Below are 26,699 nucleotides of genomic sequence, written 5' to 3'. Positions count from 1 at the left end.
ATCTCTCCTGGAGCTGCCTGCCCCCTGATTATTTGTGCCCGCCCTCGAAAGCTACCCACTTCTTACCCTCCACAGAGCTGTGTGCTGCTGTGCTTCCCAGCATCCCAGGGTCCCCGTCACAGCTCCATTTTCCAGCATTTCAACTCATGAACTTCAATACCGCATTTTGCCAGTGGTGGTCTTCTGACAGCATTATATCCATAAGGGGTCACTGTAACTTTTAATGTTTGAGTTGCCATCATTAAAGTTCTCAGCTTTGAGAGGTTTAAGGAGAGCAAGGTCACACTCTGCTCCTTATGTTTATCCCCACCAGCTCACCAGCTTCCACAGCAGCAATGCCCCTTTTGGTGCATTGGTAGGGGTTACCTTTAAAGACAGAAGCAATGTCCGCCTCAGTTGCAACAGACCATCCAGTCTTCTAGATGCCATGGAGCAGGACGACAGCCCTCAGGACTCCTGGGACAGTTTTCAACTGAGACCCCAGCCCCTTCTTCCCCAGCCCCTTGAAGGCCTCTCTGATTTAAGCTTTGCATCCCACAATTGCCCAGTAGGAGGTCGAAACACCTACTAACTCCCTGGGGTTATATATCGTTACCACGAATTCTGTTGCAACGCATGCCTTTTCCACGCATGCGTTACCACGGAATTCGTTTTCCCCTCATCATCTTTACCACGTCGCTCTTACGTCGTAAAGAGGAAGCAGAAGTTTATTTCGCTTCCTCTCTTACGACGCTGTTTTCTTAGGCACGTCCGGATCGTTTTTTTATGGGGGGGAGACCCCCACCAACCCCCCTTTTTAATCCTACGTTTTTTTTTGTTCGTGGTAGAGACGATCGTTGAAGGCATACGTGTTGGAAAGACGTTTACGTGGTAAGTGCCTCGTAAACGTTACGCGTAGTACTGCCTTCGTTGTTAATGATGTTTCCCCCTCCCTGGATGGAGTAGTATTGCATCAGACCAAGCGATGCTCCAGATTGTGACACAAAATATTTCTCTTTTAATCCTTTCCACCAAACATCCCCCCACCACCACAACTTCTTACGGAGGACCACTTGTCAATTCTCCAAAGAGAAGTTCAGATTATCTTAAGCAAGGGGCCACAGAGAGAGTACAGGTTTCAGAAATCGGAACTGGTTGCTACTCCTGATAGTTTCTGATTCTGAAAAAGGACATGGGTCTTTGTCCCATTTAGATTTAAGCCCTCTGAACTTCTTAAGAAAGGACAAGTGCAAAATGCTCACCCTGGCCTAAGTGTGGTCTGCCCTGGCTCCAGGAGACTCGATGATTACAATGTACATGCAGGATGAATATTTTCATATCCTCATCCTACAGTCCTACAGGTGTTAATTGCGGTTTCAGGTAGAACAGGAGTAATTCTAGTTTTCTATGTTCCCCTTAGGTTTGACCAGTGCACCTGGGGTGTTCACAAAATTGATGATAATGGGCACAGATTGTTAGAAATTGGGTCACTGGTTGACTATAGAATGAGTCCTGGTCAAGCAGCAACCACAATTTCTAGTCCGTGTAAGGCACCAGTAAACCGCAAATTAACCTGCGCTTGCTACTTGGTAGCTTGACACGGCGCGGTCAGGCTTAACTGAGAGGGAATGTGTAATGTATTTGTGGAACACTTCAAACAGTAAAACAGTTAACACACTGCACAAAACAATCCCACACCAGGTTAGAAGAATAAAGCAAAATCGAATAACTAAAACAAGACCAAAAAGACAAAAATCCAATCAGTGGAACCGGGGTTATTATGAATTTTAAAAGAATAAACTGTAAAATAGTGCCAAAAAGCATAAAATGCAAACTGGGGATAGCTGGTTGCGCTGGACCTGGCCAAAGTCAAAGTTCAGGCCTACCAAGATGGAACGTGGGTCGCATACAGTCCCAGATTAGTACCGCTCAGGTTTTACCTTCTCATATTTCAGGGCAAGAGTCCCGTTCGTGTTGGAGAGGGCCATGAGGAGCAAGGAGATCGTTGTAAGTGGTGCGCCCCATGACGTGAAGAGCAGGTCTGGCATCGCACAGGTGCAGGCTGGAGCTTCATCTTGGCAGTCCCCTGCAGGCTGATGATGCTGCAACGCAAACAGATAGGCTGGTGGCAGCTTGCACTGATTTTCAATACAAGCAGCGTGGTTCGGTCCCATTCATGGCGCAAAGCCCAAAATCTTGATTTAAGAGCCTGCTGAGCCACACCAAGGGTTCAGGGTCTGAGGTTGCCACTTAGGGTCAGGAGTTCACTGAAGATGGGCCCAGAACCTGTTGGGGAGCCTTTTATATCCCTGAGGCTCAGATCAGAAGACCATATGATTAGCTCTTTGGGTCACTCTTGGTGTGAGAAGTTGGCCTGGCATATGCTGTCCACTATTATAGTGGGCACCTTGTACCAGTACAAACGACCCTTATTGATGGTAGCTTTAAAGACAACCTATATAGGAAGCTATCCTAGTGGTAGCTGTGGAGAGCATCCTTCAGGCTAAGTCTTGAAGGAACCTACCACAAGACGCATTGACGATTAGGACTTGATACCGACTGATCCGGTACTCCCTCCATCTCATACAGCGATCGAATTTCCGATTTCCTTGACCGGTCCCGATTTTGGTGACCTCTGAAAACCCTTAATTCTACCTGGGTTCTTGCCATGATCCTTATGGTTTTTGAGGCTTGTAACGATTAGGCATTTATGAAATGTCCTGATGATGATCCCAGTAATCTAAATGTGGGCTCGAAATGCGGTCAACCAATTCATGTGCCATATACAGTGTGCATACCATGTACTGTGTTGATGTAATGGTGCATCTCAGAATATCTGTTCACATTGAGATTTAATGAACAATATAAGCTTTTTGCCTAAAAAGCCCTTTCCTGTTCACTTTGAATGTACTAAAGTGTCTTTGTGTAACTGAGGTACAGGCTTGTGCCCCACACCGTGAGAGCGTCGAAGGATATTCTCTATGTATTTTGTGTTATATAGTAAATATACTTGCTGACCACTGTCCGGCTGGACAAGTCGCTTCAATACAGAATCCATTGTGTCTGTATTTATTTGTATGCTTTATCCTTTGTTGCATGGGACCATTGTTGTTTTCAAAAAATTGCTCCCTAAGGTCCTTTGCTGATTTACTTAGGGTCCCTTGTTGTTTATAAACACACTTGAAGGAATGTAAAGCAGCTTGTTTTACCAGTCTATAATCTCATGAATTACCAAATGAAAGGGGAACCACACCAGGTATATATATATAAAATATATGTATTTATTCTAAACACATCCCTCTAGTCTATTTATGAGGCTAGAGGCAAAAGTACATTCAGTAAACTTATTTAGCACACAGTAAATTAGCACAATATACGTTGAGCCCTAGGGGCGTACCAAACCATATATTAAGAAAGTGGTATAAGAACCGTGACTGACATAGATACAAGGCCTAGAGCCTTTAGAACCGCTGGGGCCACCAGGAACCACCCAAGGTAGTAACACAGGGGACCCACGGGGGACGCGTGCAGTGTCTAAACCCAGCCGCGAATCACCATTAACTTCTATGGGGAAAGTCACGGTTGCAAATTCAAAGATTAAGGACACTTAGAAGAGAACTTGGAGCAAACCCCTTTAGAACTAGGAGGTTCTAGAGTCAAATCCCCCGGGAGCACCGGAGTACTCGAATTACCTCACCCAGGGAAGCCGGGTGCATAGGTGTCTTTTCGTGTCAGGGTTCGTCTTCGATTTCAATGGCGAGCTGCTGCTAAGTACTGCTGGCGACCAAGTGGAAAGTGTCCGGGTGGATCCAAGGGTGGATCGGAGATGTGAAGAACCTGAAAGCAGAGGGGACAGAGTCTGGGTCACTTGCCAGTGACCAGGAAGGCGATGAGCGGATGCCCACCGATGTCGGGTGATTTCAGGTGAAGAAGGTGAAGATTGACTCTTCAGCCACGATGACCAGGAGGCATCGACGACAACCAAATGCTGGATTCGAGCCGTCCCACAAAGGTTGTCGAGTGCTGCGGTGTCAGTTTCCGGATTGAACCCAACAAGCCTTGGCAACTGCAACCAACGCAGAAAGCAAAGATTGACTTCGGTGCAGACCAGCAAGGTCTGAGGGAGACACTACTTGGTGGGGAGTCTGAGCACATCTAGACCAACCAGGAAAGCCCAAAGAAAAGTAGAGTTACCTTCGTGAGGACCCACCAGTCGACGGACCAGGGATCACGAAGGGGCCTCGAGCAGAAATGCTGGAAGTGAGCTCACGGAACACTTGTGGCGTGTAGACCCACTATCTTCGGTGCAGATGGTGCTTGGGACTTGGACTACAGTTAGCCCAATGCACAACTTTGGGAAAGCTCGGGAAGTCGATGCACTAGCAAATGTGCACGTTTCCAGGAGTTCCGGTTCCACATCACTCGTGAGGGCTGCGGGTCTCAGGTTTGCTGGGATCTCTTGTTGACCTCTGAGAAGTCTGGAAGTCCATGTCCTGAGTCGCAAATACTTCGGCATCTGGCAGCAGCTTTGGAAATGCAGACCAGCAAGATGCTTGTTTGGTGCCTGTTTGTACAGGGGAGTCACTCCTTGACCCCAAGGGAGATTCTTCCATATTCTAGTCGTGTAGAATATCGAAGTTTCAGGATATATGTTGCAGAGTTTCATCCAGATGTAATCTGAAGTCCTAAGGACTGGGGTCCCATACTTATACTAATAAAGGGGGTTGGGCATGCTCTGGGGACCCACCTATGGGAGGGTCAGGAAAGAAGGGTGGCTTTTTCCTTTGTCCAGTTTCACACCAGAGCAGGGGCTGAGTGTCCCTGCAACCGGTTTGAACTGAGGTATGCACAGGGACACCAAGTGTGCCCCCAGCACTGTCTGAAAGGCATTCTCTGAATGCACCCACATAGCCCCAATACACTAAACCTGTCTGGGAGGTGGTTACACCTCCCTGTGACAGGAAACCTATTGTACAGGCCTCCCCTGCCGGAGTTTTGTCCAGCAGCAGGAGGTCAGACCCGTGTCTGTGGCTGCAGCATCCAATATGTGATGCTAGGGTTCTTTTAAACTATTACCAGTTAGATCAGTGTGTACATGTCTGTCCCTCTAGAAGGGTTGAATTATACCCCCGCCGCCAGGACTGGCGGGGTGGTAGGATTCCAAAGTGTTTGACACCAAACATGACATGTTTCCATGCAACCATTCCAAAGTTAGCATTTACCGCAAGGTTATAATGCACTTAAGAGTTTATGGTCTGGCTGCATCACAGAAAAGCCTCAGAGAATAGATTCCGAAAGCTGAAGAGGGGTCCTGCTCATGTATGGGTACCCTCTCACACAAAACCAAGCACTCTGCCTTCAGGATTGATAAGGCCTGCCATTATCAGGGTTGATAGGCTCCACATATGTGTCAGTGATTAAAGGTAGGTAACCTATATCTTAGTAAGTGGTGCATGCATCACCTTACCCAGGCTGCAGTAGCAGTCCTGTGGTGCCAATTTGGAAGGCTTCCCAGGGGTGCATAATGACATAATACATGCTTCAGACCCTGATAAGCTTCTTGGGTACCTATGCCCTTGGTACCTAAGGTACCATATACTAGGGACTCACAAGGGTAACCCAGTAACCAATCTGGAGTGTACCTAAAGTACATGCAATCATTTTAGAAAGGAAGCAGCTAGGCTGGGGTCCTGAATAGCAGGGCCCCAGCTAGACTAAAGTCGATAAACAGTGAAACACCAGCAAAAAGTGGGGGTACCCATAGTAAGCAGATCCTACTATCCTACACTTGGGTCCTGGGTTTAAGTTACAGGTCCAGCTCTTCTTCCTTGGCAAGAGGGCATGCAGTACGTCTGTATAGCAGGGCAGCAGTTCCTTTAGTTAAGCAGTCCAGCAGAGTCACAGCCCTTGTAGCAGCACAGCAGTTCTTCTTCATGGCAGAGTATCCACAGGTCTAGAAGTGCATTGCAGTGGTGGTGTCTGAGATCTTTCTTTTATGCACAGTTATGCCATTGAAGTGGAGTGAAACTTCTAGAGGGATGGCTTTGAAGTGCACAGATGCCTTGCCTTCCTGGCCCTAACTCAAGACTTAACTGCACGGGGTATGCAGCCCTTTGTGTGGAAACAGCGCACAACCTATTCATGTGTAAGTAAGGTTGGGCCCAGCTGCTCCCTTCCATACTGCCAGTGATGGCTCATCCAGTCACACCTAAGTTCCTATTATATGTAGTTGTTTAGGAGGAATAAACAAAGCCCCAACTGCCAACTACGTCCAATTATGTGAGCAGAGACATGCCAGCATTTGAACTCATATGTTTGTTTAAGTTGTACAGACATTTGAACACTTTTAAGTGCAAAACAACCATCTATTGTAAAAGGTTTATTTTTCCAGATCGACATGGCAGGTTAAAACTGCACACATAGGGCCCGATGTAGGTAGGGCGTTACCGATCGGTAACGGCCGAAAATACAGATTTTTGGCCCTTACCGATCGGTAAACAGCCATCGAGATGTAGGGAACCAAAAACATAAAGAATCGGATAGAAAACCGATTCGGAATGAGTACCGAATGGGAAAGAATCCGATACGTACATACCGAAAATCGGATATGTAACGAATCGGAAAAACACCGATTCGGATGCAAAGACCGAATCGGTCCATGTACCGATTCGTTAGTGACACCGAATCGGAAAATCACCGAATCGGTCCATGTACCGATTCGGTACAAAGACCGAATCGGAAAATCACCGATTCGGTCCATGTACCGAATCGTTAGTGACACCGATTCGGAAAATCACCGAATCGGTCCATGTACCGATTCGTTAGTGACACCGATTCGGAAATTCACCGAATCGGTCCATGTACCGAATCGGTACAAAGACCGATTCGGACATGAGCCGAATCGGAAAACATGCCGATTCGTATGAATCGCCGATCGGGAAATTCCCCGATTCCGACAGTTGGGGAGATGTAGGGAGGCACAGAAACACCGAAATCGGCTCAAAATCGGTAGAATTCACTCGGTATTTACCATGGATTGCAATCAGGTGGTAACCAACTCCAACCCATATAAACAGTCCCAAAATGCATTGCAACTTGCAGGATGGCAGCTTTCTATGTCATTGCGAGGCGGCTACGGCTACAGCAGGAAGGACAGAGGGAATGGCTAAGAAATGAACAGGTCTACAGACAGAGGATAACCCTGTTCATGCTCACAGAGGCAGAGATACTACAGAGATACAGGCTGGACTCTGACACCATACTTGAGCTCATCAGGGATCTCAAACCATTCTTGGACCACCACACCCCAAGGGCACACGCCATCCCTGCGCACGTCCAGGTGCTATGCAGCCTACACCTGCTAGCGTCTGGCAGCTATCAAAGTGGAGTTGCAGCAGCAGGAGGGGTGAGCCAGAGCAGCCTGTCAAGGTTCTTCCACACATTCCTTGACGCCATGATAGACAGGATGGACCAATACATCTCTTTCCCTGCAACCCACGCAGAACTGCTACAAACCAAAGCTGACTTCTACCAGATGGCACAATTTCCCCAAATCATCGGTTGCATAGATGGCACGCACATTCCGATTTGCCCACCAGCGGACACCGAATACATATACCGCAATCGCAAGTCTACACACACCATCAACGTGCAGGTGATCTGCAATGCAAAGTGCACCATCACAGACCTGGTAGCAAAATTTCCAGGGAGTACCCATGACTCCTATATATTCCAACAGAGCGGCATATATGCACGGCTGATGGCTGGCGAATTTGGAGAAGGATACCTCCTAGGTGAGACACATCATCAGACCCCCATAACACATAGTAGGTAGGTGGAATACATGTATGCATGTGTCTAATGTGACCCCTTTCTCTTCCAGGCGACAGTGCATATGCCCTCCGCTCATTCATACTCACCCCCTACCTCAACCCCTCCACACCCAGCCAAAGGAGGTATAACCGGGCCCACATACGCACAAGGAATGTTGTCGAACGGACCTTTGGCATCTGGAAAAGTAGATTCAGATGCCTGCACAAGAGTGGAGGTGCAAGGCAGTATACCCCCATCACCTGCTGCAAGATCATAGCTGTATGTGCAATGTTACACAACCTTGCGGTGAAGAAGGGCACTGAGGTGGAGTTGTCTGACTACGAGGATCATGACGACGACGAAGCTGTGCCACTGACACAGCCAGCTGGGGTGTGTACGCCAAGTGATGGCAGATACAGACGTGAGGAGATCACTGAGAACTATTTCTGACTGAGTACAGATGCAAAGACAGCTAAATGTTGATTGGAAAAAACAAAATTTAATAGTGTTGCAACACAGTTACAGCACTGATGTGCAACAAAAAATGGTGTATGGTAAATGAAATAAAGTCCAAGGTACTGGTTGCCTCACCCGCCCTTGCAAGGCTACTTCTTTGCCCGCTTGCCAGACCCACTGGGGTGTCCCTCAGCCCCCTCTGAATGCCCAGCAGCATCAGCGGAGCGCCTGGTGCTCCTCCGTGGCTCAGACGCAGCGCTGGCCGGGCTGCTGCGGCTGCTGCTGTCCCCAGCATCACCCAGGTCCAGGGCAGGATTGGAGGCGGTGTTTGAAATAATCATGGCCTCCATAGCCGTGGTGATCCGGGCCATCCCCCTAGTAAGCTCAGCCGTATGCTGACTAAGGACAGATTCCTGGTTGGCGCTGCGATGGCACAGTTGTGCCGTCGCCGGTGCAAGGCGGCCCATGGCGCGGTTCAGCACCCGGGCATCCCGCCTGCGCACCAGCTCATGCTCCTCCTGTCTGCTACTTGAGTGGGTGATGGCAGTGGTCAGCCTGCCTAACCCTGCTGCCACCTCCTTGTTCGATTCCACGACGGCCTGGAATCCCTTGACCAACTCTCCCATCTGCATGTTGTGCTGCAGGAGCTGGCGTTGGCAGGCCATAGTGGATCTTGCCTGTTGCCTCTGAATTTTCACCATCTGTCCCTCCAGGCCCAGGAATACACTGCCCTCCCGTGCTGGTGCAGCAGTGGTGGTGATGGTACGGCGCCGGGCACTGCTGCTTCCGGCCTGCTGAGTGGGCTGGGGTGCCACTGGTGGGGGTGTGAAGCTGGCCGGTCTCTGAGCCCCTGCTCCCAGGACAGGTTGAACAGGTGGCAAGGCCACGGTTGTGGCAGGAGCTGGTGTAGGCGGAATGGTGTCCCTTGTAGGGGAGTTCTCTGGGGAGAACTGCAAGGGGGGTGTGCTGGCCACTACTGGGGAGTGCAGTCCATCGAAGTCAATGACCAGGACTCCCTCCATACCTAGCCCTGGGGTGTCTCCTTCCTCCTCCTCCTCCTGGCCAGCCTGGCTGGTGCTCGGCCCTGCGACTGCAGTGTCGGACGGTGCTGCTCCCTCAGATGCCACTGTTGTTCCGCCCTGATGGGGCCCCTAGGTACAAAGAAGCATTTGTAAACTGAGTGCCGATGTATTACAGTCAGTACAATTTTAGCATTCCACATGTCCTTGCATCTCCTTACACTGTGTCACACTGTTTCCTGTCTTGTGATTCTGCACTGCCATATTTAGCTAACTTCTGCTGACTACATGTACCATGATGCTTGTCTCTTGTATGTTGGTGACAGTACTGTGCTGGGGTTTGCCTATGCATTGTGTCTAATGGGGAGGTGTCTGGTAGGGTGTGTCATGATGCGCATGCTTCTTACCTGTAGCTGTTGCTCTCGCAGAGCTGTCCAGGGTCCCGATTCCACTGACACTCTCCCTCTCAATGGTGCTGGAGACCAGGTCCTCCAGCTCGGTGAGGGGTGGCGCCGGGTTCCTGCCTCCTCCAGTGCCTCCAGCCTGCCTCTGTATCTCAGCCATCTTCCTCTTAGTGAGGCTGCGGATGTCGTAGAATCTCTTTTTCAGTTCTTCTACAGACCTGGGGGTGACACCCGCAGCATTCACCTTCTGGGCGTTGTCGGCCCAGATTCTCCTCTTGGTGCTGTCTGGCACGTTGAGGGACAGCTTGCCAAACAGCTGGCGGTGCACCCTCACCACCTCCTCGACCAGCACCTGAAGTTCGGTGGTGGTGAACTTCGGCTTCCTCTTCTGGGAGGACTTCTGGCTTTCTGACTGCTCTGCCATGTTCTCCAGTTCAGTTGGCAACCTCCTACTCCCACTGCTGCTAACTGTGAGTGTTGAGCTCAGGCTGGCTCTCCAGAAACTTCTTAATTAGCTGCACCTGCCAGTGTTGCCACTCCCTGTTTGGGTGGGGGAGGGGGAGCCACCTCATTGGCTGAATCGGCGTTTGCCGAATCGGCTTTTACCGAATCGGTAATATCCGAATCGGTAATATCCGAATCGGTATTATCCGATTCGGTAAAAGCCGATTCGGTTCCTTCAATGCATTCCTATGGGCTTTTTCGCCATGGGTGTGTTTTCATGGCTACGAATCTCTGATTGCCGAATCGGATTTTACCGAATCGGCTTTTACCAAATCGGTGTTCGCCGATTCGGGACTATCCGATTCGGTGGTAGCCGAATCGGTAAATTCCGATTCGTTGTTAGCCGATTCGGTACTTTCCGATTCGGACCATGCCGAATCGGAACGTACCGATTCTCATTACCGATGCCGACCGATTCGGTTTCCATTCGCTTTTTTTTCCCTACATCTCGTTTTCCGATTTCAGAATACCGATTCGGCCCGCCTCGGTATTTTAAAATCGGAAAATCGCGTTTACCTACATCGGGCCCATAGTCTCTGCAATGGCAGGCCTGAGACATGTTTGAAGGCTTCTTCAGTGAGCTGCACAAACAGTGCGGCAGGTCCACTAGTAGCATTTCATTTACAGGCTTCGAGCACATGCAGTGCACTTTACTAGGGACTTGTAAGTGAATTAAAAATGCCAATTGGCTACATGCTAAATATTACCATGTTTTGAGTGGAGAGCAGAAGCGCTTAAGCACTGGTTAGAAGTGGTAAAATTTGCAGAATTCTAAGGCCAGCAAAAACAAAGTCAGTTAAAACAGGAGGTCTGAAGACAAAAAGTTAGGGGGAAGCGTGCCAAGGATGCCAGTTCTAACAAAGCTCATCTGCAGAGATTGGTGATACCAGTCTTCCCCCACCTAATGACTGGTTACTGAAGGCAGACTCACCTTAAGTGGTCGCAAACACCTCCAGATGATGGCCAACCTGTTAACATCGTTGGGTATTACCATCAACATTCCGAAGTCACACCTGACTCCTTGGCAGTCTCAATTTAATCAGAGCCATTCCAGAAACAGTGCTGTTTCAGGCCATCCTTGCACCTCAACAAGTCCTGGAAATTTGGGCTATGATCTCGATGTTTCAGCCTGCACCATAGGTCACTGTAAAAGTGGTGCTGAGGCTTCTGAGTCTCTTGGCCTTCTGCATTCTGCTTATAGGCAACACCAGGTGACACATACAGGCTCTGCAATGGAATTTTAAGTCTCAGCGGGCTCAGCACCAAGGAAATCTGTCAGATTCCATCCAGGTGTTGGAGGAGCCTGTAAAAGAGCTGCAAAGGTTGTCACTTGACCATAATTGGACAGGCGGCACACCCCTCTCCATGCCCCCATCCAGAGCTGACTGTTGTGACATTTGCATTATTAATGGGTTGGAGAGGTCATTTGGGAGAGGTAGAGAGCAGAGGACTTTGATGTGGAGACAAGCTTCCATCGGTGAGCAGTCTGTTGGAGCTACGAGCGATTCGCTTGGCTCTGAAGGGTCTTTTTCTGAAATTCAATGGAAAGCAAGCACAGGTACTCACAGATAACATGGCCGCTGTGTGGTATTGCAACAAACAGGGCGGCATGGGGTCATGGGTTCTGTGCTTAGAAGCTCTACGTCCTGGAACTGGCTGGTAGGACTTCCTGCCCAAAACAATCATTAATGAAGTTTTGCTCCCTCTATGTGTGCTGCAGGATGCAACACACATAGAAAGAGCAAAAAACAAAAGCAATTTAACTTATCCCCTGGAAATCCTTGTAAATCTGGGGCAGTGCCAAAAAGCCATAGGTTTTCCGTGGGAACACCCACATCAACACTCATGACTCGCTCCTTTGAAGCAGAGTACTGCATGAAAGAGGGCCATATTTGCAAGCTGGTGTAAAGCCATGCAAAGTGGCTTTGCGTGGCCTTGCAAATATGGGCCAGCACACAGAGCCACTGGAGCATCAAAAAAAGTGACTCTCCGGTGGCGCTAGGGGCTTGTAAATATGCCCCTCAGTGTCATGACTTTGGAGTTCTCAAAGTGGTCTTTATTAAGAGAAACCTTCTGCCTACATTGGGGCTCAGGACTCCTATATGCCTTTCCTCCCCTACATTTCCTGTCCAGAGTATTCAAGTAGACCTGGCCTAAGTTATCCTGGTGGCTTCAAACTGGGCGAGGATAGTGTAGCACTAGGAAAGTCTGGCCATGAGTATCTGCCCTCCAATCTGGCTGCCTTTTTGGGAGGGTCTCCTCTCACAGCAGCAGGGCAGGGTCCTGCACCTGAGTCTGCTCTGCACAGCTTACACCTCCATGCATGGAGATTGAGCGGGTATAGCTAATGGCATTTGATCTCCCTCTTGAAGTAGTTGGTGTAATCCTAGGAGTCAGGCGTCCTTCCATCAAAACTGTTCATGCAGGAGACTGATAGAAGTTTGTGGTGTGATGTTTCTCCCATCATATATAAATCTTACAAACAAACAAACTTCCCTTTCTGATATTCTCTTGTTTTGTTTGTGATTGGCTCAGGAAGACCTTGCTGTAGCCACAGTTAAAGGTTACTTAGCAACCATTAGAGCCATGTTATCTTGACCAGTTCCACCAACTCTCTTGTTAAGCGTTTCTTGAAAGCGTGGATCCATATGTTCCCTCTTATACCATTTGTGATTCCCTAGTGGGAATAGAATTTGATCTTGACCAACCTGATGTGCTTGCCCTTTGAGGTCGCTGACTCTAAAAACAGTGTTCCTCATTACAGCTGCAAGCTGAGTGAGAGAACTTCAGGCTTTGGTATCAGTGCCTCCTTATTTCTCCTTTTTTCCTGACAAATTGGCCCTTTGAACGAAGGCAGCTTTTCTTCCAGAGGAAATCATGCCCGTTCATAAAGGACAATCCATTACTTTGTTGTCTTTGTATGCACCACCTCATATTTCCAAGAAAGAACTGTTACATCGCCTCGATCCCAAGAGGACCCTTGGTTTTTATATTGCGAGAGCCAGAGAATTTCAACAGGATTACTAGCTCTTTATTGTTTTTTCTGGAGCCAAAAAGGGCAAAGCTGTACAGAAGAGGACTACCTCCAGATAGATTGCCTTATGTATTGGAAGGGCGAGATTTTGATCGATACCTTATCACTATTGATCTAAAACCCCGATCTGGTCGACTGAACCTTTGTTGCCTGTCATTGAGGAAAGAAAGTGCATCTCTTACCAAGTTAGTTCACCCAATAAAGGACTCCGCTTCAAAAGATCACAAACAACTTCTAGCTTTCAAAGATTTATTATAAAGTCAAGATAAGCTGCAGGTACAAGCATCTCAGGATGAGATTTACAAGATACACGGGCCCAACTACATACATGTGCTCTCTGAAAGCCCTCAGGCGAGCAACGGAAACTACAAGGACGAGTTCCAAGAATAATAAAGCTATCAGCATGGACACATACTGAGATCTCTCCGTCATTTACTTTGGAAGGAAAACACACAGGTTAGGCTGTCCCTACCCTGCTCTAGATGGTATCCCTACTTAACCAGGTCTCAACCTATCAAAAGGTGTCAGCAGTGAATGACCCCCAAGGGAAGTCACCCACTCTCAAGCTCTTGGTGAAAACCTATAGTTCTCCAGTCATGACCCCTCTCTGCCTACCCATCCGCTCTCTAAAGGGTCCTCAGGCATCTGCTCTAACTCCACCCAGGGGTGCTGTCCCTAATGCAAAAACATAACAACATTTGGGACGGCCCTCGTGAGACGCCCCTCACGTGGTGTAGCTTCTGGCTTTTTCCATGATGAGGCTTCGTGGTTAGAGTTGACCTTGCTTCTCAGACTCTTCTCCGGCCCGCTGATACCCCTTAAAACATTCCGGAACCCTTCTCCATGTCTGGGCCGTCTCTTGAACAACCCTCTATTCATTCAATTATAATTGGATCCCCCCTTTCTCTTGCAGACAGACATCGGCAGCCAACACCCCAATTCTCATAGACTTCCAACAAAAGTTTGCAACATTCCTCAGCCCAGACCAGTATGTGTAAATCAATGTTAAAACATTTCAGGCCTACAGCATTTCTCATAATGATTATAGCATTCAACTTCTTCTTTAATTAATAGCATGTTAGTACTCTTATTCTATGATTCGGTAAACACATCTATAAATCATGGCCCATTAACGTTATTACTAAACATTAGTGCAATCCATGTCGTGAAATAAACCACCTTCTCCCTCCCTTCTAGCTCTGGCCCTGAGGCCTACCACGTTCTACGTTTAACCGTATGCCATCTTACATTTTAGCAGCTACACGACATGGATTCAGGAATAATCACGTCTAATAAAATCATATAGTTTCACACATTTCTGCATTAGTTCCACTTCTACTTAAATCTCTACATTAACTACACATTTCAGAATATAGATGTAGGTACTATCAGCACTCATGGCATTTCTCTTCATGACTTGTGCTTACTACGTGTAAGTGTGGTGTACTTCTACATTTAGGTCAGTTTGCGCTCTCTCAGTTCCCCCCTTTGATGACCTCTCGGGGTCATCATTAACATTTAAACTGCAGTGATTGCTAGCATAACTCGTTTCTGCGTCTCCAGAGCCCTCAGACTCCTGTACTGACTATCTTGTATGGCAGCCAATCTCTGCAGCTGTTCTCTCTGGGCTCTCTCTGACCTTTTTGCTCGGTACCATTTAAATACCCTCACCAATCCCCACAACACGATCCCACAGATCAATATTATGATGATAGGCTTAAGTATATTCCAGACAAAGCTTTTGCCTAAGGTGGTGAGCCAACCTCCAGCTTCACTCATTCCATGGCCCACCTTTTCCCAGACATTTTCTCTGCTCAGGTCTTCTATCTCCTTGTGAATATCAGTTATGTTCCTAATAACTTTCTCAAGGGGCTTTGAATTGTCTGGAATGTAAGTACAACATTCCTGGACCTTCAAAGCCTTACAGACTCCGCCCTCTTTTGCTAATAGGACGTCTAATGCAAGACGGTTCTGGAGAACCATAGCCCTTATCGATTGCATCTCTCCTTCTACCAGCATTAAGGACTGGGCAGTGCTGGCGGACAACCTGTCTACGACTGTTGCTAGTCGTCTAATTTTTACATCATTAAGGATTAATCCCAAAATAGGGAACACAGCTCCAAAGACATCTCCAACCATTTCTGTACCTCCTATATCTCTCCTTCCTCTCGATGATGTCTTGCCCTCGATAATCTCTAAGTCTTGGGCATGATATATTTTAGGGAAGATAATTGCCAAGTAACATGAGCCATACCAGTTGTCAGGTAGTCTCACGTAGGCATTTCTTCCACATACAAAATATACATTTGGAATCACTTGCATTCCCTTCAGGAAATCCTTTGTATAGTACTCTAAATTGAAAGCATGTTCACAGCTAACTTCTCCCACGTATACATTTTCATAATACGTTTTGGCTCTGTGAAGACATAACTTTCCTCTCTGCGTTTTATCCAAAGCTATTGGACCACTACTACCCTTTCTCTTGTGTGCCTTCTCTTCTTCGGTCCAATCTGTTTTCCATTGTCCTGATTTTTTCAAAATCTTTTGTCTCCTATTTCGATCATCCACCTGCCCTATGAACTTCTTCTCGACTTCTGACACCTTGCATGTCAGATTATTTCTACGGGCATGTGAAGTATCTAAGGTAATCCAAGGAATGAAAAACTTTGCCAACCTGTCTTCACTTTTCCAGTAGTCCCATTTATTCATTTGTTTATAATTTGGGACTTCTGGTAACACTGCATCATAATTGGAGAAATAGTATTCAAAACTATCTCTCCCATAAAATATACTAAGCAACAAGCTACATGTAATGCCATATGTCAGCGGGAGGTAATGATATCGAATGCCTTCATCTACAGACGCCGGCAACTGCATGCAAACATAGCAGTCCTTAACCTCCATGGCATCCACGTATTCATATAGAAGTTTAGCATAAGCATTTGACCTAAAGTCACCTTGGGACTCATCTACATGTAACCTGCGGGCTTCTGCAGCTAATAACGCTTTTTCTCGAGTGTTTTCCCTTTTCTCCCCAGCAACGGTGGGGGTAAGCGTCTCTACAGATTTCACATCGGATACCTTTGCCTCCTCCTCACGTCCCTCTACATAGGAAACAGTTACCACTAAAGCTATTAATATTATCACTCCTACTATTAGTGTGCCTATTATACATTTAGCTCTGCGGTTCTGGGTGCCGGCTTCCATTTCGTCAGACAGTATGGCTCTCTTGTAACTCAGCACAAAGTTCTTTTCTTTTCGTTCCTTTACAGTCTCTTTTACTCTTCTTGCCTTTAGAACCACACAACTGGAAGCTGACAACCTTCTTCGCAAAAGTCCTTTAACAGTTCAATATAGACAACCCTAGCCCTTCTCCATCCACTCAGGGAAAGTCCCTAAGATTCTCTGCTTCCTGGGCGCTAGGTAATCTTCTTTTCTTCACGCTTATTTACAAAGTCTTTTAAGCATCTACTATCAGGCGGTCGCCTGCAGCTTCGACAGCAAAGTTCAATATTTCCAAACGAAGATTGTGCTCTTCATGGTCGGTTATCCTTGTACCAAAATCGGGGAATTGCAATTCTGTGAGAAACATGTGCTTTAACTTGCTGAGGCGGGGAGGTCGGGGGAGCATGAATGTCAGTGACCCTTCTTGTTCGACTCCGGGTACTAACAGTCGTATTTCCACTGTGACGATGGGCTCAGAACTGGACACCACCACCGCTCGAATCCTCCCTGTCTCCGGTTTCAAAGACATTTGTCGCCAGATATGTCCACTCAGGGGTGGAGTATCTTCTGTTAGGCACACGCACTCTTCTTGACCTCCTCAAGTTCGGTGCTTCAGCGCCCTGAGCACCTTCTTCCGGGTCTGAATCCTCTGATATCGGAGGAAGGGTTCTCTCTGGAGTTGACCTCAGGCTAGAGCTCCTTCTTTGCGGCCAATCAGCTTCTCCACGTACCCTTCTACTCCTTCTCCTTCTTGTCTGTTCACGCTCTCTGTCAGACCTGTCAGCGTCTGACTCGTACTCCCAGCTACTTTCTCCTTCAGTAGCGTCGTCTGTTTCGCTGTTGTACTGACCGTCCTCAGCTTGGTCAGACTCGTTCCCTGCTTCCGCTGGCACCTCTACAGCTTGGCTAGCCCCCTCTATGGCTTCTCGGTCCTCAGCTGGACGTCTATCCGAGAGAGGAGCTGTTTCTTCCAGAGGTGCTGGAACCCTCCGCGTATGTGACGCGTGGATCCAATTTGGCAGGCCTCCCACCTTCACAGCCGTGTTCGTGATCAGGATGATCTGGAAAGGCCCACGCCAACGAACATCCAGGCAGCTTCTTCTCACGTGTTTTTTCACCAGGACCCAGTCCCCAGGAAACAGGTCATGACACGGGTCCTGGCACGATGGAACCTCGGCAGCCTGCACCTGAAGGGACACAGAATGAATGGCGTCAGACAGCCCCTTACAATAGTCCAGGATCATATCATCTGTGATGTTCAACAATGCAGTAGTTGGTAGAGATGGCAACCTCATTGCTCTCCCCATCAACACCTCATGAGGTGACAGCCCCGTTCTTCTATCTGGGGTACTACGGAGGCTCATAAGGACCAATGGCAAAGCGTCAGGCCAACTCAAGGATGTTGATGAACACACTTTTGCAATTCTGGCCTTGATGGTGCCATTCATCTGCTCCACAATTCCTGAGGCTTCTGGTCGGTAACTGCAATGCAATTTCTGATCTATGTTCAGAGCCGCACAAATCATTTTCACAAGCTCGCTGTTGAAATGCGTTCCCCTATCTGATTCCAAAGAGGCCGGCACCCCGAAGCGCGGAATAAGCTCCCTAAGCAGTAACTTGGCTACTGTGAGGGTATCGCACCTACGTGTAGGGTATGCCTCAACCCATCTGGAGAATACGCAAACAACCACCAGGACATAGCGGAGGCGGTTGCACCTTGGCATTTCAATAAAATCTATCTGCATTCGATTGAATGGACCTCCAGACCTCCCTATGTGGCTCAGTGCAACTGGTGTCTTTTTCCCTACATTCAACTGCTGACACGTCACACAACGCTGGCACACTGCTTCGGCTGCTACTCTGAACTTAGGGTTGTACCAGGTCTGTCTAAACACTCTCAGCATAGCATCTCTTCCTAAGTGGACAGGACCATGTATGTGTCTGGCCATTGGGCTCACCATCTCATTGGGCAACACTGCTCTGCCATCTGCTGAGACCCAGAAATGGGCCTCTCCCACCACACATCCTGCCTTTTGCCATGTTTCTTTTTCACAATCAGGAGCATTTTCTTGCATGTCTTTCAGTTCGTCCCAAGTATCAACAGTTTCTAATATCATGGCTAATTCAGTCCTTACATTTATTCCACCCACTTCCACCTCTGTGAAAGAGTACCCTGTTTCCGCGCAATACCGCGCGACTTCGTCGGCATACCTATTGCCCTGTGACACGAAGTCCATATTTCTGGTATGTGCGGTGCACTTCACAACTGCGATACCTGCTGGACATTGCAACGCCTCTAACAACAGGCGCACAAACTCTCCATTGCGAATGGGAGAGCCTGAAGAGGTCATGAAACCTCTTTGAGACCACAACTGCCCGTAATCATGAACTACCCCGTAACTATATTGACTGTCAGTGTATATGGTGACTCGGATTTGATTGCTTGCCAGGCAGGCACGCGTCAGGGCAATAATCTCGGCCACCTGAGCGGAGTGTACTCCTTCCAGGCATCCAGCTTCCACAACTCCAGTAATTGTACAAACAGCGTAAGCTGCTCTCAACTGCCCAACTTCGTCTCTTACACATGAGCCATCGACAAAGAAAATTTTGTCTGGGTCAGTCAGTGGCTCATCTACGATGTCGGGTCTTGGTTTGGTGCATAGTTCAGTCACATCGAGGCAGTCATGGTCTGTACATTCATCATCATCCTCAATATCGTTTGGAAGTGGCATCAAGGTAGCAGGATTTAAAACAGAGCATCTCCTGAGGGTCACGTTCTCTGCAGCAAGAATAACTTGCTCATAGCGCGTGAGCCTGCTGTTCGTCAGATGCTGTGTTTTGGTCCTGGTCATCAATAATTCAACAGAGTGGGGCACATGCACCTCTAACGGATGCCCCATGACTATGTTTTCACACCTCTCAATGCTGACACCTGTTGCGGCAACGGATTTGAGACATCCGGGCAACGCTGCGGCTACTGGGTCTAAAGTAGCCGAGAAATAAGCGACTGGTCTACGGGCATTCCCATGAATTTGGACTAACACAGACAGCGCGCAACCCTCTCTCTCACAACAGTAGAGCAAGAATGGTTTATCGTAATCTGGCATTCCCAGAGCCGGAGCACGACACAAGTCCTCTCTCAGCTGTAGGAACGCCATCAAACAGTCTTTGTCCAGTGGTACCGAATCCATCAGTGATACTGTTTCAGATACCGTTCCAAGCAGAATGGTTTACTGTAATTGATCTTTGCCAGGCTTTCTTTTCGATCCCTTTGGACGAAGAGATCTGTTACGGGCTGACGAGAAAATAGCCCCTATTGGACTTGTGTTCTCACTGTACTAGAACAAAGGCTGCTACTATGGCGCTAGTGCATGATGTTCCAGTCTTAGACATGTGTAAGACTGAACTTGGGTGTCCCGCCATACGTTCACTAAACACAAGTGTCTGGATTTTGTCTATTTGGTCCTTCTGGGTTTTCTGGTCTGATCTGTTTCATAGACCCACCACCTGAGAGGTACTGCTTTGGTATCTAGGTAGAAGGGCAAGGATCTGCAGCTAGAAGTCTTTATCATAAGAACAAGCTCTTAGCTTCAGTACAGTGTTTTCTGGTAGAGACTATCTGTACATACATACAACCGTAGATTCTTCTCCTGCCCTTCCATGTCCCTGGTCTGGTCTGTGGATTGGTCTAATAACAACCTATAGATACTAATATTGAAATACTGAAAATATGCCACTGCTTTAATTGTGAGGTCCTAAGGCTCCACGTTTGTTGGTATGAAAGAGTACAGAAAGAAACTGACACCACCGCGAACAGTTGACCTATGTATACTGGTCCAAAAGTCATGTTCTCACAAGATAGAATGGCACGAGGAAACACATTGTGGCACAACACCGTCTGCCAGTGCTTGAGGGAATTACTAGGCAAACTTATCCTGATTCTGTCTGACCACTGGAGGTATTCAAAAGGTGAGCAATCAGTAGTTAGATAGAGTCTCTACGAGAAAAGGCGTTATCCAATGTAAGTTATTTGATTTTTTCTCTGGTTGTTTGTTTAGCTTCTTGAAAATGGTTCCTTTTAGCCATAACCTTTTCATTTAAATCACTTAAGAACTTGGTTTTATCTTTTTATGCTAAATCCATCATCTCTCTTTTTAAGCACAATGTTTTCCGGGCACTTTTAGCACCACAATGATAAACTGCCTTAGCAGCTGACTTTCCTTGGCTTGGAAAATGATGTTTGATGGTCATTCTATTACAATAATTTTTCCTGGTTGCCTTTGCAAACGTATTTACTTTCCCAGTTTTATACAAAAAACCTGTAGGGTTGCTTTTTCAGTTGTACAGTTTGATTTCCCACCTTGGACTCTGCTTTTCTCACACTGCTCTTTGCTGGCGTTTCTGCAGCATTAATAAGAAAAAGACTGAGGAAACCAAATCAATGGTACTGACGAATTGTGCTTGTTTAGAATAGTTTTCTGGTCTACAACTGGTCGTACAGTAATCATCAGCATTATTTTCTCATTAATTTTTAAAAAAAACGCCAAAGATCCAATTTCGAAATGCCTAAGAGGAATGAATAGCACTTTGATTCTCAATCTGCAAGCAATAACAGATCTAATACATGTGTGTTTTACTCCCCAGGCAAACACCAAACTTCTCATTATTCACAGCAAAACAAACCAGTGCCTGGCAGTACTTAGAAAATTTGTTTCGTGGTAAGTGATTCTAAATAAAACACACAATTATCCAGTTCTTTAAAGGCGAGAACTCGAATGTCATATTAATTTAAAAGTTAGTGTGTGGACATAATAAATACAATAACATGGTGTGGAAATCCCGTTTGTATCCTGCCGCTTTATCCTCTGTTATGGAATATTGTGGGTTATTTTGTATATTTCAGCAAATTAAGAAGACCTTCAAAGCCTTCTTTGGTTGGAAAATAGTTCCCTCTAATCAATGAAACCATTTGAATATATTGATGCTCATGTGAGAGTGAACATAGCCAGTGAACAACGAAGCTCTGTATGTTAAGGGTAATAGAGATGATGTAAGTTCATGTATGTGGTGCATTGCCATTGTTCTAGACCGCCCTATGCCATCTCTACATCTTTCACTGTGATAATGCAAATTGTCATTAATTTAGTTCATAGAGTAGGCACTACCAATTACTTCGAATCATGACACATGCTTCCCTCATTATATCTTCATCTTGCAACATTCTCTAGAGTATCTCCACCAGAGTCCTAATGTCAAGTTCCTGGGGTGTAGACCTACAGAAGTTAGTAGATAGAGTTTTGTATCACAAACCATGGGTAGTAGTTTGGGAACACTCAGGTGCCGCCAATGGGAGGTCTCTTTGTTACAATGAAGCATCTACCTAAAAGTAGCACATAGCACTACTTAGCTTTAATTGCAGGTAACTTTCCACAGCAAATAAAGTTTCGCCCTGGAAAGTAAATAACAAATCAACACTCTGTGCCAGTTTGCATCACTTTTTGTGACTTTCAGCCCGATTCATGAAGCTAAATTGCGCTTCTGAGAATCTGGCCCTTTGCGAGTGCGATTTTTGCATTTGGGATTTATCATCCCAAATGCAAAAATCGCTATTAGCGAAATCGCATATTTGCGAGGAATCGGATTTAAGGAATCTCTATTAGAGATTCCTTAAATGCAATTCATTAACCAATTGGAAATTGCGAATTCGCAATATTTGGTCGCTATTTACCACGAAGTCTGACTTCGAGGTAAATAGCGAAAAATAGTAAAAAGCACTTTAGTGCATTTTTTTCTGTTGCATGTTACACACACACATGTCCTTTGGACATGTGTGTGCACAACACCTGTTTAAATTTGCATTTCAGGGGTGCTACAGGGTGTCCTTTGGACACCCCTGGCACCCTTGAAATCGCTATCTTATTTGCGATTAGCTAATTGCTAATCGCAAATAAGGAATACTGCCCATTTATTCCTATGGCATTTAGGCCTTTAGGCCCATAGGAATGAATGGGGGGTTATTCCTTATTTGCGATTAGCAATTTGCTAATCGCAAATAAGGAATGTGTAGGAATCGCAATTTATTTTGCGATTCCTACATGAATCCCGTTTTGCGAGTCTGTAATAGCGATTCCTTATGAATCGCTATTAAAGACTCGCAAAACGGGTCTTTAATGAATCTACCTGTATGTGCCCAGGCAAAGTGTTGATAAATCTTGCTGTGCAGCATTGCGTGTTCACTGGCATATGGGCGTCTGGATGGTGAAATGGGTAAAAGTATCTAAAATCAGTGGGCCAGGCTTTTTTATTCTTGTTTATGTGCTAGTTAAACAGCATCTTGTGTTTAATTTAATATACCAGCATTAGTTGTCTTTTGAGGCAGGGCACGGCTGGTGGGTTAGAGCACCCGTCTAAGGGTGTTGGGGGTGAGAGTTGAAAAGCCCAAAGATTAAAGTGACGTTATGATTAGGTCAACATGCCATTTAAAACATAACATTTCAAACTCAAAAAACAAAGACATTCACCAGTTATAGTTTACAGAATTAACTATCACTTGTGCACCCGCCATACACAGTGTTGTCATCAAATATGTAATTTCGAATGTCATCAGCGATATTACCAACTGTGCCACAGAACATGTCATGAGTGATGTAATATGCTAGGTGATAAGCAGTGCATGGCGTGTACGCATGTCATAGTTACTTCAATAAACTATAACTGGTCAATTTCGTCAACCCGTTACAAGATGGATGCCATGTAGGAGTGCACATGCACAGTGGCTGTCTTCAAATGGATTTTCTAGAAATATAAGAAAACCATTAGAAGATGGCCTCTGTGTATGACTCTCCTCAATCTGTGCAGCCTCTTCTACATTTACACTGAGTCTGTGGAAGTTCTACCCTATCTGCAGTCTGAACTGACTCCACATTCTACTTTGATCAGTCAGTATGAACTTACACTCCTACATTCCTTTCTCTGAGTCCATATTTAAATGGGTCATGGCAGCACTGTTTGCCTACGGCGGACCCAATGTAGTGCTTGTTATTTGCACCGGTTTCCTATTCGATCTTTAGTCAATGTTTATGGAGTAGATTGGAAAAAACCCATCTGTAAGCTCTGTATCTAAATCTGAGTTTCTGTCCTTTTGACGAGCAGTCACTAGCACGCTATAACAAACAAGGATGTCGCGTCAGCAGATTCAGGATCCAGTGGATATAAGGATGCTCTCTTTTCATCATTTTCAAATATCCCACCTCTGTTGTACAAGTACATGCGTTCTGTTGTTATTTCTAGCTCCATCCCATGCATTGCCCCACATTAATCAACTGTAATGTTTGAATAAACACAGGATTGATGGTGTTCCTCTGCTCACTGAATCAGATTTTACACTGACAATATTTCATGAAATAATTCAGGATTTTTTTTTTTTAGGACCTGCTTTGGAAAGGAATATGAAGTCACTGCTCGCACCTTCCTGGATGCCCATAAAGCTGAAGAAACGGTGAACCACTGGATTATCGTCACTGGTGATCCTGGGAATGAGAAATTCTCCATGTTCACCAGGCCCGAGGTTCCCTTTGAGAAAAGTGAGGAGGACGAGAAACAAGACAGCAGCGACCAAAGTTTAAAGACATTGTGCACGGATAAAACGCAGAGCAGTGGCTCATAATTTATTTCTCACTCATAATGGTGTATGGGCTGCAGGCTTCTCATAATAAAAATGTTTACAGTCCGTGTTTCCTTTTCATTCAGTATTCTATTAGGTGCTAAACACAGAACATGCGATTTACATGCCTTGCAGCTCTATGATACAATTGGCATATTCAATTCAATTCAATTCAATTCAATTAATTTATATAGCGCGCTACATACCCAGAGGGTCTCAAGGCGCTTGGAGAAGGGTGGGGAATTACTTGTCGAATATCCACGTTTTAAGTTGCTTTCTGAATGCTAGGTGGTTTTGAGTGAGGCGAAGGTGGATGGGAAGTGAGTTCCAGGTTTTAGCCGCCAGGTAGGAGAAGGATCTTCCTCCCATGGTGGTTTTGTTGATGCGAGGTACAGCAGCAAGGGCTTGGTTGGAGGAGCGTAGCTGGCGGGGGGGGTGTAGAAGGAAAGTCGTGTGTTGAGGCATTCGGGTCCAAGTTCGTAAAGTGCTTTGTGTGCGTGCGTGGGTTAGGAGGCGGAATGTTATCCTTTTATTGACGGGGAGCCAGTGGTATATCCACTGAGTGGTTATCCCACTCAGTGGATAACCTCTCTTTACGCATGGGACGGAATTACGAGTTTGGCTTTATTTAACACATCCAAAATCTATTGGATGCATTAAACTCCTCACCTTTTGTTAAATTTAGGCAGGTCAAACCTACTGAAATTTGAAGTGGGAAGGTCATACGGTATTAACCATACCATGTGGATTTAAGTGTGTTAAATCCCAACATTTGTATGTTACTCCCCACAAACTCGTAAGAGGGGTATTGTAATGTATATAATACCTAAATTCGAAAATCAGGGCCTCTGTACCTATCTACTAACAGTATGTTTTAGGCAATGCTAATAATGTCGAGTGCTGCTCATGCAGGCTTAGGACATGCAGTAGTTTGTGAAGACCGTATCTTTAAATAAATAGATTCTGAATTGTTTTCCAACCATTTATTCTTAAACCTAGAATTGTCTCAATGTAAAGTCAATGTTTAATAAAAATAACAGCCTCGTTTAAAGCCCAGTGGGCTCCACGCCTGCTCCATAATTTGAGCACCAAGCTCGTTCGGCCTTTTTGCAGAGCCTATGGCTGGAGTTTAGCATGGGCGTGAACCAAGGAGCCGAGGCACGCTGAGAGTTCTTAAACTTCCGCTGAGGAGGGGCCAGCTCCTTGAGGCAATGAGCTAACCATGTTTGAAAGAGGTCCAAGTCCTGTTCCAGATGGCCTGTTGGCTGGCATGGATGGGACAGTAGATACTGCGCGACCATGTCAGGAGAAATATTATGAAAGGCATATGAAGGCGGGGGGATAGGACAGGTCCCTCTGGACGAGAGGCTTGTTTTGTGTGCAATATCAAAATTGACCAAAAAATGGTCAGACCAGAGCACAGGTTGAGGGAGAGCAACTGTGATGGGAATTGTAGAAAAGATCTGATCGAGCATGTGCCCCTTATTATGGGTGGGGGTAGCCAAACAAGGTAGCAGGCCAAGCAACTTGGTAGTGTCTAGCAGCTTGATGGTGTCAGCTGCATCAGGCATATCCATATGGATGTTGAAGTCGCCTAGAAGTACGCAGTGCTTAAACTGCATACTTAAAGCTGAAATCACAGAATATAGCCCCTCGTGAAAGGACCCAATAGGTCCAGGGGGCCTGTACACTAACAAGCCCGCGCAGGATTGAGCTGGTGAAATAGTCAGGCAGAATCCCAGAGCTTCAGCCCCGGGAATGTCATGAGTAGGGACAATAGAGCACTCAAAGCGACGGTTGATCACCAAGGCCACACCCCCACCTTTGCCTGTGCCCCGGTCCTTCCACAGCATGAGGTAACCAGGGGGCAGAGCATTAGTGATATCTGGACCGGAAGTCTCGCCCAGCCATGTTTCCGTTAAGAAAAGACACACAGGCTTAAAGGCTGAAAGAAGGTCAAAGAGGTCATGCGCATGTTTGCTTACGGACCTCGTATTCAGAAGAGCACAGGAAATATTGCGTACAGGCAGTCCCTGACCTGGCATAGGAGTGCCCGAGTGTCCTACATTTGCCGAGGCCCACCCGCCCCATACCTCATGCATAGACCATCCACACCCCTTGCAGAGAAAGGTTGTCCGCTCTCCCCATTGCTTTTTACCTTTTTTATTGAACCATCAGTTATTAGAATGCGTGATAATGCTGCAATTAAGGTCCCAATCTCGGGTATGGCCAAATTGAAACATTTTGCGGATAATATTATTTTATATTTGAGGCCCATCAATTACAATTCGGAAGCGGTGATGAGGGAATTTAGTAAATTTTAATTCATTGGGGGCTACAAAATAAATTTTAAAAAAATGAAGTTCTTGTTTCCAATTCAGATATAAACTTTCTCCCACCCAGTCTCAGGGCGCAAGCCGCAAAGCCAGACCCCATTAGATACTGGGGGAGCTTTGTGACCAACCAATATCAGCAGCTATATAATCTGAATTTTGTAAGAACGCAAGAAAAAATAAAGAGATTATTAGAGCAGTGACTTTTACTCCCTTTGACCTTGGTGGGATGGGTATCTCTTATTAAGATGCCCATACTTCCGTTACTCA

General features: G+C 46.4%; 1 protein-coding gene across 2 annotated transcripts in view; it reads left to right on the top strand.

The window, feature by feature from the left end:
• Nucleotides 1-24,162, top strand: part of CFAP161 (cilia and flagella associated protein 161) — a 122,009-nt gene extending 97,847 nt beyond the window's left edge. For both annotated transcript variants that reach the window (XM_086958950.1, XM_086958949.1), the window contains 2 exons: nucleotides 21,078-21,151; nucleotides 23,862-24,162. In XM_086958950.1, the coding sequence (XP_086815076.1) occupies nucleotides 21,078-21,151; nucleotides 23,862-24,099 (312 nt within the window). In that variant the 3' untranslated portion in view covers nucleotides 24,100-24,162. The remainder of the gene's footprint in view (nucleotides 1-21,077; nucleotides 21,152-23,861) is intronic.
• Nucleotides 24,163-26,699: the final 2,537 nt, after the last annotated feature.

The sequence above is a fragment of the Lissotriton vulgaris genome, chromosome 2_1 (assembly GCF_964263255.1).
Source record: "Lissotriton vulgaris chromosome 2_1, aLisVul1.2, whole genome shotgun sequence".
Lineage (NCBI taxonomy): Eukaryota > Metazoa > Chordata > Amphibia > Caudata > Salamandridae > Lissotriton > Lissotriton vulgaris.
Note: the sequence above shows the minus strand (reverse complement) of the source record. Positions and strands in the feature narration are given on the sequence as shown.